The 18,470-nt window shown below is 36.8% G+C and overlaps 1 protein-coding gene across 5 annotated transcripts in view; it reads left to right on the top strand.

Annotated features, from left to right (window-relative positions):
- The window catches only part of INPP4B (inositol polyphosphate-4-phosphatase type II B), an 837,221-nt gene that overhangs the window by 729,679 nt on the left and 89,072 nt on the right, over positions 1-18,470 (top strand). For all 5 annotated transcript variants that reach the window (XM_003257752.4, XM_030816186.1, XM_030816183.1 and 2 more), the window contains exons 19-22: positions 5,365-5,537; positions 6,710-6,833; positions 7,882-7,999; positions 17,340-17,480. In XM_003257752.4, the coding sequence (XP_003257800.1) occupies positions 5,365-5,537; positions 6,710-6,833; positions 7,882-7,999; positions 17,340-17,480 (556 nt within the window). The remainder of the gene's footprint in view (positions 1-5,364; positions 5,538-6,709; positions 6,834-7,881; positions 8,000-17,339; positions 17,481-18,470) is intronic.

The raw sequence follows: 18,470 nt of genomic DNA, 5'->3' as shown, positions 1-18,470 counted from the left end.
AATGCCACAGCCATGAGTGAACAGTCTTCTCACCAGAGATGAACTCTCTTGCCTCTAAACTCTCTCTCTTCTAAAACTCGTTTGGTCACTGTCCCAACTTTTGTAGCTGTTATCATACCACCTTATACTGTAGGTATTCCTTCCTTACCTTTCCTTCTCGATTTTAGCTCTTTGAAGGGAGGGGGCATGAGTTAAAAATATTGGTATCACCCACAGCACCTTACATAGAGGACGCTATCTTTGTCCAGCGAATGAGTCCATTTCTCATGATGTCAGTGAAAAAGGAGGGGGGAGAAATGATATAAGAAAGACACATTAGCATTTATTAAAAGAAGACAAATAAAAATTGATTTCTCAATTCCTGTATCAGAGATGGCAGTAGGTTATAAAGACAGGAAGAGGGTCAGGAAGGCTTGGTTGGAGAAGGACATTCTGAGTGGCCTGGAAAACATTCGAAGCAGCCAAGTTTCCACAGATGCTTTTCTTTTCCTGATTACTCTTCTGTTGTCTGGAATTAGCCTAGTTTCTAGGCCCTGTGCCCCTAGGATATGTCCAGGTATTTAGAGGCCTCCTATGGGCAGATGTCTAGAGTCTATGACCAAAGTTGGCTACGTGTCTTATGCCCATACAAAGGAATTTACCTATAAAGTGTCTGCAGAAGAAGCCTTATTATTAGTTGATCCCTTCACATTATTAATGTTCACACTGCAAAATTGTGCCCGAAAGACAAGAACTTCACTCACAGAGGCACATAGGTACCCATATTTGGGTTGATGTAAGGCATAGGCCCTTCAAAGTCAACAAAAATTTTATAAGCAGGAAATAGATTTCTCCCACCCCCAACCCCCAACTATGAACCAGTCACCATTTCTGTGCTACCTGGGATTGAGGCATAGATTAAAACCCCTACTGGCTGTAAGTTTGGTCTGTGTTCCCTTCATGACCTTAGGAATTTTATTGCCCCCCTTAATGGCCATTCTAATTGCTTGGCTTCACAGTTCATCATCTTGTTACCTTAAGAGAATCCTAAGAGCTGGCTCATTTATTCTGTTATCTCTTTGCATAAAATTTAATGGATGTGCAATCTTTTCACTTTTCTTTTTTTCTGTGTCTGAAAGGTTGCGATAACAGAAATAACAATAGCTATAAGCTTTTGTGAAGTTAATTATTTTAAATAAGCAAAGAAGACCAAGCACCTGAGAAGAGAATGGCTCAGAAATTGGAAAGAAAGCATGATGCTCTGCTACAGTTGGTTGATATTTGGCTATTTTATTTTTCTCCTGAGTAACGTAAGAGCGACTGAGCTCAGAGGACGTGAATGTCCTGCACAGGAAATAGATGATGTGTGGAGGAGGTGAGGGGGGCACCCAGCAGCCGTTCTCTGAATCCTTCAGTGAGCTTCCCTTGAATATGCCGGAGAAGCAAGTAGAGGGCTGGACAACAGAGGCTGTGCTTGGATGGCTCCCAACACACTTCACAAAGCTCAGGAAAAGCTCAGCTAAGGCACATGCATTTTATGTTTTCCCGAGGAAAGACTCTGCTTGTTGGTCTCAGGGTTAAGGAGTCTCAGCAAGTTCTTATAGACACACTAAAATATTCTCGTAGTATTTTCCTCTGTCATGGAAAGGAGCCCAGGGAATAAAATCACACTTAGTGCCTGCTAGGCTAGTTGGCTCAGGGGAGAGATAGCAGGGCAGTGACTATATTGTGGGGTACCCTTAGCTCCCCAGCTTCACTAGGTTTATAAAAAATGTGTGTATGTTTGTGTGTGTGTGTATAAAAGTATGAAATCCTGAAATACACACATCCACTCTTCTGAGTTTAGTTTCTTCAAGTTTCAACTAAGATTGTGTGTGTTTGTGTGTGCACACATGTATATATATGTGTGTATGTATACACACACACACACGCGCACACACACACACACACACACATATATATATATATGAATGAATACTACCTTCATCTTTATCAGGAGGACCAAATAAACATCATGTAAACTGTAAGGTATGGAGAGACACAGAGGTGAGAGGGAAGTGACAAGTCTGAAAACTGTCAAGAGCTGAAGCTTGGGTATTTTTTAATTTCCCCCAAAACATATGTTAAAGCAAAGAACTAAAGCATTTACTTTTCCTTTGTGAGAATGATTTGGGATGTTCATTGGAGCAAAAAGGCCATTTATGAACTGACTTTGGCCTTGCTTTGGCCTGTCATAGTCACTGTGTTTATTTCAGAACCTGAGATTTACACTGACTGCATATTAACAGAGAAGAAAACCTGGAGTCATTGGCATTGGAATTTTCCAGTACAATTTTCCATTATCTGCTCAAATTACATTGTTTCTTTGCTAGAAAAAAAAAATGTATTTTTAGCTTTTTCACTTATGTTCCTCCATAGAAGGCTTACTACTATTTTAAAGATATTTTACCTTGCTCACAAACTTGTAATTTTCTCCTTCATAATTAATACTTTCCTATATTGTCATTTTCCTGAAATTTTAGGCATAAAAAGTATATATAATTATGCTAAATAGAGACACTGGAATATTGTTAGTATCAGAAGTATGTAACAGTGTTCCTAGGTTTAGAATGTTGTGTGTTCCTTTTTTCCCAGGTTTCCACTTCCATTCTAGTGGAACTGGAAACCAGACTTGTTTTGGTTTTGTATTTTTGGTCATCTGATTGTAATTTATAATTAAGAATCAACTGGTTAAATAAGTGAAGATAGAAATGAACAAAGCAACTATCCTTATGCTAATGAGAAAATCTGCAAAGTTTTCTTCTTTAAATATTTTTAAGAGAAACAAATATTTAATTAGAATTGTCACTTAATATCTTGCAAGAAAACAAATGTCACTTATTTTTTTAATTTTCTAACTAGAAAAATCATATAAAGTATTGACCATTTGATTCAGGATAGTACCATGCAAGATGCTTAAACAATAAGTACATGCTGTTTGGGAACTATACAACTGTGTACAAAAGTAAAAATCAGTTACTTGAATGCAGTAAGTGCAAAGTAGTTCTACTTCAGCCTGATTAAGCAGCGCCACCTACTGCACAGAAGATGTATTTTATGTTTGGGAATTCTCTAGCAGAAACAAATCTCTACAGAGCTAAGCACAGAACAAAATCAGTTTTCAGTCTGCTATCGTTTAAAATTTACATCTGGGTTAATTTATTGAAGTTTTTTCTAGTGTTTCCCTGTGTCTATTAGTCTACCCATTCATATTGAGAACAACAAATAAAGTGAGAGAACAGGAGATAAAAATGCAAATATGAAAAAATAGGAATATAGGATATTCATTCTTGGTATCTATTGATGTATCTCTTATTATGAAAAAAGTTCAGTGTACCTCCATTTTCCCTTTTATACATGACAATGACATAAGAGTCAACTGTTAACCAATGCTTGTTTAAATTGAACCATTGTTCACATTTTATTCTAGGCTGCCTATAAGTTTGTCCAATATTAAATGATCATGCATTAATAGGGCTCTGTTGCATTCCTCTTTCTCTATGTTTTTTATCCTCGTAATAGCACTTACATCTACAATGTTTTTAAAATAATAATTTCTAACATTCTAATGTATTTTACATTATGGCATCACGTAGGCATTTCATAGAGTATGAATAAGAACGTATATTTTTATTATGTTGGGGTCATTAATTATCCTTTCAACCCTTTGGGTTTATTTCATCTAGTCTATTATACCACAACATAAAATAAATAAGTGGCAGTAGACATGGTACGATAGTGCTTATGATTCTTTTTATTGTTCCCTGTCACTCTTTCAAGGTCTTAACTGGTTATTTACCACTCACATTACTCACAATGATGCTTGCACTTTTATGATGAGGAGATCATATCATTTCAGTTCCTGCTTTATAATTAATTTCGCAGCATGCACTCATTCATATCAAATCGTATTTGTCATCCATTAGTTTATTTATATATTAATGGAATGTCACACGGTCAAGAATTTATGATAGTTAACATTTGCCAGGGCTTTGATCTCCAAATTAACTGAAACAGAGCATAAGTTGTTTCTATATCATACCAAAGTCATAATTATATAATTGATGCCTGTTAGAAATCTAGACATATAAGTAGCACAAATGGTCTCAATTTTGCATCCTCATTTGAAGAACAGCTATTGGAATCCCAAATACTTCCCAAAACTTGACTGACTTATACTTGTCTATATCTTTAAAACTTCGTTATATTTATTGTAACTTTTCTCATTCAATTAAAACTTATTGAATATTTACTATATGCTAGGCACTATGCTAGGTTCTATAGAGTAGGTGATTAAAAAATGAATTCCTTGCCCTCAGTGAGTTATCTTTCTCGCAGAGGAAAATGGGGAGTAGTGTGTGAGTAGTCCTGGGACAGGAAGATATAGGCACAAAAGGAAGTCAACTCAATCCAATTTTCAGGGAACAGGGAAGTGTAGTAAGGGGGAAATGAAGGAAGACTTCCTGGAGAAGAGAGATCCTGAATTGAGTTTGCAGAAGAGATTAACCGTTTGTCAGGAAGATAAGTAGAAAAAGAGTGTTCCAGGAGAGGAGGTAGGATTTGCAAAGACGTTGAGATGAGAGAACAGGGTCAGTTTAAGGAAATACCTGTGGTTCACTTCACGTGAGACAAGACAGCAAATAAAGTTCTGAAAGATGAAATTAGACAAATAGGCAAAGTTTAGATAATGGAGAATCTTTCATGAGTTTGAACTTTATTTATTTATGAATGCTTTAGTGCTTTTTTTTTTCCAAAATATTTTAAGAAGTGAGGAGTGAGTGATAGAATCAGATACAAACTGATTAGAAATGTTTCTGGCAACACTGTTGAGAAGGGAATTCAGTGGAGTGTGGCTGGAGGAAGGGAGATGGGTTAGGGAGTAGTCCAGGAAGTAATCCAAGGGAGAGCAATAAACGACGATGGGCATGGGCAGGGAGAAGATGCATATTGATGGACTGCTACAGTAGTAGAACTAATTTAATGACCAAGTTAATGTGAAAACTGCAGAAGAGGAAGTCCAGTAAAACTTATGTTTCCAGTATGAGAAAGGTTTGATGGCACCACTCACTAAGATACAGGCAGTGCACAGATTAGAGATGAGCGGAAAAGAGAGATCTGCTGCAAATAACTTAAATGTATCCACGTGGAGAAGTCCAATGGGTGGCTGCATATGGACATTGTGGAGTTCAGGGGAGAGATTTAAATTAGAGATCTTCAGCTCTAATCTTTGTGAATCCTTAAGAATATGTCTAACTTACTGAAAAATTAAAAATAAGTTGGAGTTCTGCATTATATTCCAACACCTTCCTTCATCTATTGCACTTTTCTTACACCCCCTCCCTGCAGAGGACTGGTATGAACAGTTGTATCCCCTCATCCTTACCCTGAAGGACTGCATGGGAGAAGTGGTGAACCGAGCCAAGCAGTCCCTGACATTTGTGCTCCTTCAGGAACTTGCATACAGCTTGCCCCAGTGTCTGATGCTGACTCTAAGAAGAGACATCGTCTTCAGCCAAGCAGTAGGTGCCTGTTGTTATTGTTAGTACAAAACAATGCCAGATTGTTAACATCCTATCCTTGATGATGAATAGAATTCTTATTGAGACAGCTTCATTTTTTAAAAGATCTTTAAAGTTTTGGTATCCCATGTTTCTTATTCACGATAAATATCAGCTGAATATCCTAAGCAAAGAGTTCATGAGACCTTAAGTATTTATCTCTGAAAAGAGATGGCCAAGTCTCTAACATGTACATTCTGCTTCACAGGGCATGAAGTCCGTGAAGCAAGTGGTCATCATCTTTGTATTATGCTCTGGGTCTACATAAGTGTAAGGAAAGGGACTGTTGCCTTGCACTGCAGGTGACGAGCTAGGACTTGGCAAAGGGGATCTGTTTGTAGTCACTTATTTGTACAGCTCCCCCATGAATCCTGGGACAGGGTTTCACAATGATCTCTTATTTTGTTTTTAAAATAAGTTTTCAGGGCAGTAAGGCTCGAATGGGAGGTTTGACAGGGCCACCTTCTTTGCCTACACCCAACATGATTCATAATGCCAAGGCCTGCCTCCATCACGGTGGGTGTGCTGGTGCCTTCCTTCTCCCCACCTGCCTCCATCCTCATGGCTGAGTTTTATAGACAGGACATATGAGGGAAAGTAAAAGAAGACTTCTCTTTCTAAACATTCTAGGAAAAGGGAAGGTTTTAACCAAACTGTCGCTTTCCCCCAGTATTTCATGAATGGTCCAGTGGCACATGAAGCTACCCAGGTATCGGAAAATATGCTCTGCCTTATACATACATGTTTCGTCACTGTGTTCTTTTAATGACCCTGTGAAATGATTATTATCATCTCTATTTTACATGTACAAAAAATAGTAAGATTTGGAGGTGCTTAAGTGTTTATGATTTTACTGTTAGAAATGGTAGACATAAGATTTGAAGACCCATCAACCTGACTCCTGTCCATGTTCTTTTTCCCTCTGCACTTCTACCTTCCCCAAGACTTTTATACACAGCAATTCTAGATCGAAGACTGTCAACTTGTTTTACTATGGCTACCAAATAGTTGTAGTTTTGTTACACATACCTGGGAATCGAATCTGTGATGCCTCAGAAGTCTTAAAATATTTCAAAATAAAACAAATATGTTTGCTAACTGCAGTAAATCTTATATCAATATTTTTTTTTCAGCTTGCCGGATTGGTTTGTGGTTTTATCATTAAATTACAGACAAGTCTGTATGACCCAGGCTTCCTACAGCAGCTTCACACAGTGGGGTTGATAGTACAATATGAAGGACTGCTAAGTACATACAGTGAGTATTGCTTTAGTACAAGTTAAAATCACATTTCTATTCATAAGGATATTTAATCCATAAATTTTTCAAGAAAACATAAAAATAAGAAGTAAACCTTTATTGAGCCAAGTATTACAAAAATAATATAACTTTCAGTTTTTTGCATTCAGCTTGTAACTTACTTTTGCCTCCTATTATGCTTTGAAAATGGAATTATAGATTATTTCAGAGTGGACTCCTGAGCAGCCATCTGGCTTTTTTAATATAAAAGGCTCTGTGCCAACATAGTTTCAATGACTGGATTTTAAAGTCTCAACCCTGTAACGTCTAGAACTGTGCTGTTCAGTATAGTAGCCTTGGGTGACTTTTGGGTACTTGAAATGTGTCTGGTCCAAATCAATAAGTACTAGATATGCATACCAGATTTCAAAACCTAGTTTTAAAAGGTATTTTATATTGATAATTAATAATTTCATATTAATTTACAATTGAAATGGTATTTTGGATATACTTGATTAAGTAAAATATATTATTAAAATTAATTCTACCTTTTTAATTTCACTCTTTTAAAAAATGACTACCAGGAAATTTAAAATTATGTATGTGGCTCACATATTTCTGTTAGAGAGTGCTGATCTGGAATCTTAATGTTCTCCCTGTCAGGCTTCATTTGTTAATGTATGGAGATACAAAACGAGCATGAACCTGGGTCAGTGATGATCAATTCAGCTACCTCTGTTATTTCTAGACAACACATATCAGTCCTGCCAATAGAAAGAAATGTACCCAAATCATAAAGGGGTTAAAACCTCTCTCCAGCCTCACAGCAAATGTCCACATTCTTCCTTCCCTCAAAGGGTAGATGGACTTCTGAAGTCCATTGAAATGGTTCTCATTTCGCTAAGAAACACCTTCAGCCTCTGAGGAAAAGTGTCTGGAGTAGGTTCACTGCATTCAGAAACTCATTCAATAAAATGCTAGAATAAATTCCAGCAGGGAGGCATAGTAGCTAGTGACATTTTCCTCAAATGTTTGTTTGTAACTAAGTGCCTTTTCTATTGTTTAGGCGATGAAATTGGAATGCTAGAGGACATGGCTGTTGGCATTTCCGATTTAAAGAAAGTCGCATTTAAAATAATTGAAGCCAAATCCAATGATGTGTTGCCAGTTGTAACAGGAAGACGGTAAGCGGTGCTCACTTCCTGAAGACTAGGCTTTGTTAGACATGTCATATTAACTCCTGTCAGAGGAGGCAAGGAGAATTCAGGTTTGATTTGGGAATTTTTCTTTTGTTTTCTTTTCCTTTTTGGTAAGAAATAAATGTGGATGATATGATAGGGGATAATCTTGAAAAACTCCTGGAAGTCTCATGAATGTTTTAAATTGTAGTGAGTTGAGTATGGCAGTACTCTCCCACAAAATACAAGAAATTCAAAATAATAGCCTGCATGAGAACATTTTTATCCTTATTACTATCTCATCCAAAGCTCTGGGTGTTTTTACTTTTGCGAGAATCGTTCAGTTCATAGAGTCATAATTCTTGAAATGACTTTAAATTAAATTCAGTTAAAAGCAGCAACATTTTAGAAAAGATATATTTCTGTGTCAGGGGAATATACCACCATTTCTCTTAATTATTTCTGACAACTCACTCTCAGACTGTGAGATTTCCGAGAAGGGTTTTCAATAAATAGCCTTGAAGGTCAGTGTGTGATAGGCAAAATATCAGAAATAATTAAGAAAAATGATGGTGTGTAGAACAGACCTCCAATAGAAGAGATACATCTTATAGTAAGTTGTCTCAATCAGAAGTCCAAACTATTCTGGTGTTAGTGCTTTAAATTGCTGCATAAGGATATTTAAAATTTTAAATATTCTGAGGTCATGTTCAAAACATATGAATATACAAAAGGGAGGGCCTTTTCATGCTAGAGAGAGATGCAAAACACACTAAGTATAAAGTTCAAAGTAAACTTGTTTTCCTGTTGATAGTAAACATATAATAATTATTTTAAATGTTGTGAAGGATACCCAGAACCACATAGTTGACTGAAAGGTGACTTTCTTACTCACAAAAAACGTACATCCTCAGAAACTAAATATTTACCTAGAATTAATGCTTAACTTGCCATTCATTTGGGGGAAAAGAATAAAATTGCTCATACGCACACCTGAAAAACAGTACAGTTCTATATTTCTCTCAAGTTTACTATCAAAAGTGAAACACTAATACTTATATTACAATGTTTAAGGAAAGCTTACCAGGCCATTTAGTGTAGGCAGAGTACAGCATGCTTTTTCTGAAGAAGTTGTTCAAGCAGTATTGAAACTCAAAAGTGGTCATGCAGGTAGGGGCGTGACTCCAAGAATGATGAAGTGAGCAGCTTAGCACATCCTCTCTCCAAAAGCAATATTACAACTGGAAATAATAATCCAAAACAACCATTTTAGGATAAACAGAATAAATTGGATGCACACCACAAATTCAGAAGTACTTATTTGTGAGAAACTAGTGAACATTGGGCAGCATCAGTAAGAGTCTGTGGCATTTTGCTGAGGACTGCTCCCATCAACCCTGGCCCTGTGAACACAGTTTCCTAGGGCAAGGCCATGAACACCAGCAGCTTCACTAACAGAGGGGGCTGACTTGACTTGGATTGGAGTAGGAAATAGCACAATCCTGAAAGTTGTCAGAAACAGTGGTGGTTTAGATGAACAAGTCTAACTTATAATCACATAGAAAAGAATAGGTATAAACTTACAAAGTTAGTCTGAATGTTGTACACAGAAGACACAAAATATTGCTGAGAAAAATTAATAGGATCCAATAAATGGAGAGACAGCCTGTGTTCATGGATTAGAAGACTCAATATTGTTTAATAATTCTCCATAATTGATCTATAGATTCATTGCAATCACTATCTAAATCTCTGTAGTCTTTTTGCAGTAATTGGCAAGCCTAACCTAAAATTTATATGTAAATGCAAAGGACCCAGACATTTTGTAAAAGAAGAACAAAGTGGAAAAACTTACACTTTCTGACTTCACAAATTACTGCAAAACTATAATAATCAAGACAAGGTAGTATTAGCATAAGTATATACGTGTAGATTAATAGAACAAAATTTACTGTCCAGAAATAAACTATTATCTTTAAAGTCAATTGATTTTGAACAAAGCTGCCAAGGTAATCCAATGGAGAATGGAGAATCTTTTCAAAAAATGATGCTGGGACAATTGGTTTATCTATATGGAAAAAGAAGAATGTACACATATACAAAAATTAGCTCACAATAGATTATAGGTCTAAATGTAAGAGCTAAAACTGAAACTTCTAGAAGAAAACTCAGAAGGAAATATTTGTAAGTTGGGTTTAGGTAATGAGTTCTATATGTATCTACTTTAAGTTCTAGGGTACATGTGCACAATGTGCAGGTTTGTTACATATGTATACATCTGCCATGTTGGTGTGCTGCACCCATTAACTCGTCATTTACATTAGGTATATCTCCTAATGCTATCCCTCCCCCTTCCCCCCACCCCACGACAGACTCCAGTGTATGATGTACCCCATCCTGTGTCCAAGTGTTCTCATTGTTCAGTTCCCACCTATGAGTGAGAACATGTGGTGTTTGGTTTTCTGTCCTTGCGATAGTTTTCTCAGAATCGTGGTTTCCACCTTCATCCATGTCCCTACAAAGGACATGAACTCATCCTTTTTCATGGCTGCATAGTATTCCGTGATGTATATGTGCTGCATTTTCTTAATCCAGTCTATCATTGATGGACATTTGGGTTGGTTCCAAGTTTTTGCCATTGAGAATAGTGCCACAATAAACATACATGTGCATATGTCTCCATAGCAGCATGATTTATAATCCTTTGGGTATATACCCAGTAATGGGATGGCTGGGTCAAATGGTATTTCTAGTTCTAGATCCTTGAGGAATCTCCACACTTACTTCCACAATGGTTGATCTAGTTTACAGTCTCACCAACAGTGTTAAAGTGTTCCTATTTCCCCACATCCTCTCCAGCACTTGTTGTTTCCTGACGTTTTAATGATGGCCATTCTAACTGGCTAGAGATGGTATCTCACTGTGGTTTTGATTTGCATTTCTCTGATGGCCAGTGATGATGAGCATTTTTTCATGTGTCTGTTGGCTACATAAATGTCTTCTTTTGAGAAGGGTCTGTTTATATCCTTTGCCCACTTTTTGATGGGGTTATTTGGTTTTTTTCTTGTAAATTTGTTTAAGTTCTTGTGGATTCTGGATATTAACCCTTTGTCAGATAGACAGATTGTAAAAATTTTCTTCCATTCTGTAGGTTGCCTGTTCACTCTGATGGTAGTTTCTTTTGCTGTGCAGAAGCTCTTTAGTTTAATTAGATCCCATTTGTCAATTTTGGCTTTCGTTGCCATTGCTTTTGGTGTTTTAGACATGAAGTCCTTGCCCATGCCTATGTCCTGAATGGTATTGCCTAGGTTTTCTTCTAGGGTTTTTATGGTTTAGGTCTGACATTTAAGTCTTTCATCCATCTTGAATTAATTTTTGTATAAGGTGTAAGGAGGGGATCCAGTCTCAACTTTCTACATATGGCTAGCCAGTTTTCCCAGCACCATTTATTAAATAGGGAATCCTTTCCCCATTTCTTGTTTTTGTCAGGTTTGTCAAAGATCAGATAGTTGTAGATATGCGGCATCATTTCTGAGGACTCTGTTCTGTTCCATTGGTCTATGTCTCTGTTGTTGTACCAGTACCATGCTGTTTTGGTTACTGTAGCCTTGTAGTATAGTTTGAAGTCAGGTAGTGTGATGCCTCCAGCTTTGTTCTTTTGGCTTAAGATTGTCTTGGCAATGTGGGCTCTTTTTTGGTTCCATATGAACTTTAAAGTAGTTTTTTCCAATTCTGTGAATAAAGTCATTGGTAGCTTGATGGGGATGGCATTGAATATATAAATTACCTTGGGCAGTATGGCCATTTTCACAATATTGATTCTTCCTACCCATGAGTATGGAATGTTATTCCATTTGTTTGTGTCCTCTTTTATTGGGTTGAGCAGTGGTTTGTAGTTCTCCTTGAAGAGGTCCTTCACATCCCTTGTAAGTTGGATTCCGAGTTATTTGATTCTCTTTGAAGCAATTGTGAATGGGGGTTCACTCATGATTTGGCTCTCTGTTTGTCTGTTATTGGTGTATAGGAATGCTTGTGATTTTTGCACATTGATTTTGTATCCTGAGACTTTGCTGAAGTTGCTTATCAGCTTAAGGAGATTTTGGGCTGAGACGATGGGGTTTTCTAGATATACAATCATGTCATCTGCAAACAGGGACAATTTTACTTCCTCTTTTCCTAATTGAATGCCATTTATTTCTTTCTCCTGCCTGATTGCCCTGGCCAGAACTTCCAACACTATGCTGAAGAAGAGTGGTGAGAGAGGGCATCCCTGTCTTGTGCCAGTTTTCAAAGGAATGCTTCCAGTTTTTGCCCATTCAGTATGATATTGGCTGTGGGTTTGTCATAAATAGCTCTTATTATTTTGAGATACGTCCCATCAATACCTAATTTATTGAGAGTTTTTAGCTTGAAGGGCTGTTGAATTTTGTCAAAGGCCTTTTCTGCATCTATTGAGATAGTCATGTTATTTTTGTATTTGGTTCTGTTTATGTGATGGATTATGTTTATTGATTTGCGTATGTTGAACCAGCCTTGCATCCCAGGGATGAAGCCCACCTGATCATGGTGAATAAGCTTTTTGATGTGCTGCTGGATTTGGTTTGCCAGTATTTTATTGAGGATTTTTGCATCGATGTTCATCAGAGATATTGGTCTAAAATTCTCTTTTTTTGTTGAATCTCTGCCAGGCTTTGGTTTCAGGATGATGCTGGCCTCATAAAATGAGTTAGGGAGGATTCCCTCTTTGTCTATTGATTGGAATAGTTTCAGAAGTAATGGTACCAGCTTCCCTTTGTACCTCTGGTAGAATTCGGCTGTGAATCCGTCTGGTCCTGGACTTTTTTGGTTGGTAGGCTATTAATTATTGCCTCAATTTCAGAGCCTGTTATTGGTCTATTCAGGGATTCAACTTCTTCCTCGTTTAGTCTTGGGAGGGTATATGTGTCCAGGAATTTATCCATTTCTTCTAGATTTTCTAGTTTATTTGCTAGAGGTGTTTATAGTATTCTCTGATGGTAGTTTGTATTTCTGTGAGATCAGTAGTGATATCCCCTTTATCATTTTTTATTGTGTTTATTTGATTCTTCTCTCTTTTCTTCTTTATTAGTCTTGCTAGCGGTCTATCTATTTTGTTGATCTTTTCACAAAACCAGCTCCTGGATTCATTGATTTTTTTGAAGGGCTTTTTGTGTCTCTATCTCCTTCAGTTCTGCTCTGATCTTAGTTATTTCTTGCCTTCTGCTAGCTTTTCTATGTGTTTGCTCTTGCTTCTCAAGTTATTTTAATTGTGATGTTAGGGTGTCAATTTTAGACCTTTCCTGCTTTCTCTTGTGGCCATTTAGTGCTATACATTTCCCTCTACACACTGCTTTAAATGTGTCCCAGAGATTCCGGTATGTTGTGTGTTTGTTCTCATTGGTTTCAAAGAATATCTTTATTTCTGCCTTCATTTCGTTATGTACCCACTAGTCATTCGGGAGCAGGTTGTTCAGTTTCCATGTATTTGAGCAGTTTTGAGTGAGTGACTTAATCCTGAGTTCTAGTTTGATTGCACTGTGGTCTGAGAGACAGCTTGTTACAATTTCTGTTCTCTTACGTTTGCTGAGGAGTGCTTTACTTCCAACCACATGGTCAATTTTCGAATAGGTGTGATGTGGTGCTGAGAAGAATGTATATTCTGCTGATATGGGGTGGAGAGTTCTGTAGATGTCTTTTAGGTCCACTTGGTGCAGAGCTGAGTTCAATTCCTGGATATCCTTGTTAACTTTCTGTCTCGTTGATCTGTCTAATGTTGAGAGTGAGGTGTTAAAGTCTCCCATTATTATTATGTGGGAGTCTAAGTCTCTTTGTAGGTCTCTAAGGACTTGCTTTATGAATCTGGGTGCTCCTGTATTGGGTGCATATATATTTAGGTTAGTTAGCTCTTCTTGTTGAATTGATCCCTTTACCATTATGTAATGGCCTTCTTTGTCTCTTTTGATCTTTGTTGGTTTAAAGTCTGTTTTATCAGAGACTAGGGTTGCAACCCCTGCCTTTTTTTGTTTTCCATTTGCTTGGTAGATCTGCCTCCATCCCTTTATTTTGAGCCTATGTGTGTCTCTGCACATGAGATGGGTCTCCTGAATATAGCACACTGATGGGTCTTGACTCTTTATCCAATTTGCCAGTCTTTGTCTTTTAATTGGAGCATTTAGCCATTTACATCTAAGGTTAATATTGTTATGTGTGAATTTGATCCTGTCATTGTGATGTTAGCTGGTTATTTTGCTTGTTAGTTGATGCAGTTTCTTCCTAGCCTTGATGGTCTTTACAATTTGGCATGGTTTTGCAGTGGCTGGTACCCATTGTTCCTTTCCACGTTTAGCACTTCCTTCAGGAGCTCATGTAAGGCAGGCCTGGTGGTGACAAAATCTCTCAGCATTTGCTTGTCTGTAAAGCATTTTATTTCTCCTTCACTTATGAAGCTTAGTTTGGCTGGATATGAAATTCTGGGTTGAAAACTCTTTTCTTTAAGAATGTTGAATATTGGCCCCCACTCTCTTCTGGCTTGTAGAGTTTCTGCTGAGAGATCTGCTGTTAGTCTGATGGGCTTCCCTTTGTGGGTAACACGACCTTTCTCTCTGGCTGCCCCTAACACGTTTTCCTTCATTTCAACTTTGGTAAATCTGACAATTATGTGTCTTGGAGTTGCTCTTCTCAAGGAGTATCTTTGTGGCATTCTCTGTATTTCTTGAATTTGAATGTTGGCCTGCCCTGCTAGATTGGGGAAGTTCTCCTGGATAATATCCTGCAGAGTGTTTTCCAACTTGGTTCCATTGTCCTCGTCACTTTCAGGTACACCAATCAGACGTAGATTTGGTCTTTTCACATAGTCCCATATTTCTTGGAGGCTTTGTTCATTTCTTTTGACTCTTTTTTCTCTGAATTTCTCTTCTCACTTCATTTCATTCATTTGATCTTCAATCACTAATACCCTTTCTTCCACTTGATCAAATCAGCTACTGAAGCTTGGGCATGCATCACGTAGTTCTTGTGCCATGGTTTTCAGCTTCATCAGGTCTTTTAAGTTCTTCTCTATACTGTTTATTCTAGTTAGCCATTTGTCTAGTCTTTGTTCAAGGTTTTTATCTTTTTTTGTGATGGGTTTGAATGTTCTCCTTTAACTTGGAGAATTTTGTTGTTATCAGTTTAGGTAATGAGTTCTTAGACAAAACACAAAAATCAAGACCTGTAAAAGAAGAAAATAGATAAATAGGACTTCATCAAAATTATAAACATTTAAGCATCAAAAGAACACCATTAAGTAAGTAAAAAGACAAGCCACAGATTAGAAGATAATATTTACATATCCTGTATTTGAAAAAGGACTCATATTCAGAATATGTAAATAAATGTTACAACTCAATAATAATGACATCAAAAACCTAACTTAGACATGGGCAAAAAGTTTGAATAGCCATTTCACCAAATAGGATATATGAATGATTTATAAATACAAGAAAAGATATTCAACATAATTCCTCACTAGGAGAATAAATTTTGAATCACAGATACCAATTCACTTGCACTAGAATCATCAGATAAGAGCAAATGTTGGTGAGGATGTGGAAAACCTGGAACCCTTGTACCTTGCTGTTGGAATTGTCACTTTGAAAACAGTTTGGCAGTCTTAAAAAGTTAAATATAAAATTACCATATGACTCTTAGACATACCCCCAAGAGAAAATGAAACATACCTCCATACCACTGCTCATTCCTGCATGTTCATAGCAGCATTATTAACAATTCCCCAAATCATGGAATAATCCAAGTGTCCATCAACTGTCAAATGTGTCGACAAAATGTGATATCGATACAATAGAATTCTATTCGCTAATTAAAAGGAATAAGCTACTGATACATGCCACAACATGGATGACTTCAAAAACATTGTGCTAGGTGAAAAAGGCCAGACAGAAAAGATTACATACTGTATGAATCAATTCATAGGATATGTGCAGAAAAATAAAATTCATTCACAGGAAATAGAGAGAAAATAGATGAGTGGCTTTCTGGGCTGGCAGTGGTAGTACAGTTGACTATAAACAGGCACAAGGAATCTTTAAGTTGATGGAAATGTACTAAACCTGGATTATTGTCATCATTGTATAATTCTATAAATTTGTTGAAATTGTGAATTATATACTTAAAATGCATGAATTCATATCAATTTCTTAATAAAGCTGGTAAAATTATCACAAAGAAATTATATGTTTCACCTTCAGAACAAGTTTAAAGCATGAACTGACTCATTGATGCTTCTCATATTCCTGAAAAACTGTTAGCCAGGCTATTGTAAATGGCACTGAGAGCAATTAAAGAAAAATAATGCGCTCATTCATCTGAAGGTAATGCTAACATCCCTGCTTGCTAAATTCATGCTATTTACCAGGTCTCTATTTCATAGCTAGAAAGAAACAAGCCTCAGAGTCTGTGGTCCACACTGTTTATCAATAATGTTATACTAGGAGAAATTAAAAAGATTTTCACAAAGAGGCTCACTATTTGCCCTATGCTTGTTTCCCCAGTGCATATCTTACAATGCCACCACTCTATATAGTTCTTGAAATACATGGATTTTCCCAACCTCTGGGCAAAACTTTCTAAATTTCTATATTCAATTCACACTGTATCAGAAGATGACAATTTTTAAAATATGTAAGTAGCTACTCTGATTAATCATATTGTATTAATCCTAACTTAAATTTTCAACATTAAAAAATAGGGGTAGTTGTTAATGGACATTTCCAATGAAAAATGCTCCTGTGATATGTTAATGTTTCAAAATGACCAGAATTCCCAAAAGTTTCACTCTAAGCAATAAAACCATTACCTTTCCATCAGCCCCTCATAAACAGAAACACTCATCAATAGTGATAACAAACAGGCCATACCAAAAAATCATATAAATTACTTGGTTTATTTAGCTTCACTGTATTGAAACGGCAGTCATTAAATTATTGTTCTTATTCTTAGGACTGATTGAGTTTTAAAAATAATTAAATAAAGAAAAAAATTTGAGGCTATCAATACACATGACCCTGGGTATACAAAAATGAACTAAACATTTCTTTCCTGAAGGAATTCAGAGTGAGGTAGAGAAATCACACATATAAATGAATTCTTACAATTTTTTATGTCAAGTAATTTAATAAGGAGATGAATGAATGAGGAATATAAGCATATAGCAAACGGAAACCTAAATCAGTGCTATATTCCAACCCTTTTAATGTTTTCTTCCAATAAATCTAAAATAACACAAAACAAATAAGTAATGTTTCTTCCCTTTGTCCTCTGCCTTCTTTAGAGAACATTACGTGGTAGAGGTCAAGCTTCCAGCCAGAATGTTCGAGTCACTACCTCTACAGATTAAAGAAGGACAGTTGCTTCATGTGTATCCAGTACTTTTTAATGTTGGAATCAATGAACAGCAAACTCTGGCTGAAAGGTAAGCTTTGGTGTAAGAGTGGCACTTGAGATTTTTCTTTGTTCCTTTTAAGCATAAGATGAGAAGTCCCATGTCTCTGCATGTAGAACTAACATCGATTTATGAGTAACATTTTTCTTTTTATCAGCATCAAATTATTTGAGATAGAAGGTAAATTTTCATATTCAAGGAATCCTGGCCCAAGTCAAATTTAAATGTGGCAAAAACATTGAGGAAAATCTTGATGCCAATACTAAATAAAGCATTCGCATGGATTAACCTTCTTTGTTTCCAAATACCTATGTGTATATTAAATTTTAGAATTCATGTTTATATATATCTCAATATTGTAAACAGATAATAGCATCAATTTTTTAATCTAAAAAAGAGTCTTTTTTTGTGTGTTTATTTTAATGGTTATTATTTGGTAATGTTAGCTTTTTAAATTAGACTTGCTCAGTCAGCAAATGATTGTACTGTGATCCCATAAGTCACTGTTAAAAAACACTTTTCTTTGGCTGGGTGCAGTGGCTCACGCCTGTATTCCCAGCACTTTGGGAGGCAGAGGCGGGTGGATCACCTGAGGTCAGGAGTTCAAGATCAGCCTGGCCAACATGGTGAAACCTCGTCTCTACTAAAAATACAAAAATTAGCCAGGCGTGGTGGTGAGCGCTTGTAATCCCAGCTACTCAGGAGGCTAAGGCAGGAGAATTTTTTGAACCCGGGAGATGGAGGTTGTGGTGAGCTGAGATCATGCCACTGTACTCTAGCCTGGGTGGCAGAGTGAGACTCCATCTCAGAAAAAAAAAAAAAAGAGAAAGAAAAAAAAAAACCTCTTTTTTTGAAAGACTTATTTTTACATCTTACGTGGTTCACATATAGAGATTACAGAAAACGTAGATAACAGTTAAAGATCATAGAACAGGCCAGGGTCGGTGGCTCACACCTGTAATCCTAGCACTTTGGGAGGCCGAGGCAGTTGGATCACCTGAGGTCAGGAGTTCGAGACCA

This window comes from Nomascus leucogenys, chromosome 7b (genome assembly GCF_006542625.1).
Source record: "Nomascus leucogenys isolate Asia chromosome 7b, Asia_NLE_v1, whole genome shotgun sequence".
Classification (NCBI taxonomy): Eukaryota; Metazoa; Chordata; class Mammalia; order Primates; family Hylobatidae; genus Nomascus; species Nomascus leucogenys.
Note: the sequence above shows the minus strand (reverse complement) of the source record. Positions and strands in the feature narration are given on the sequence as shown.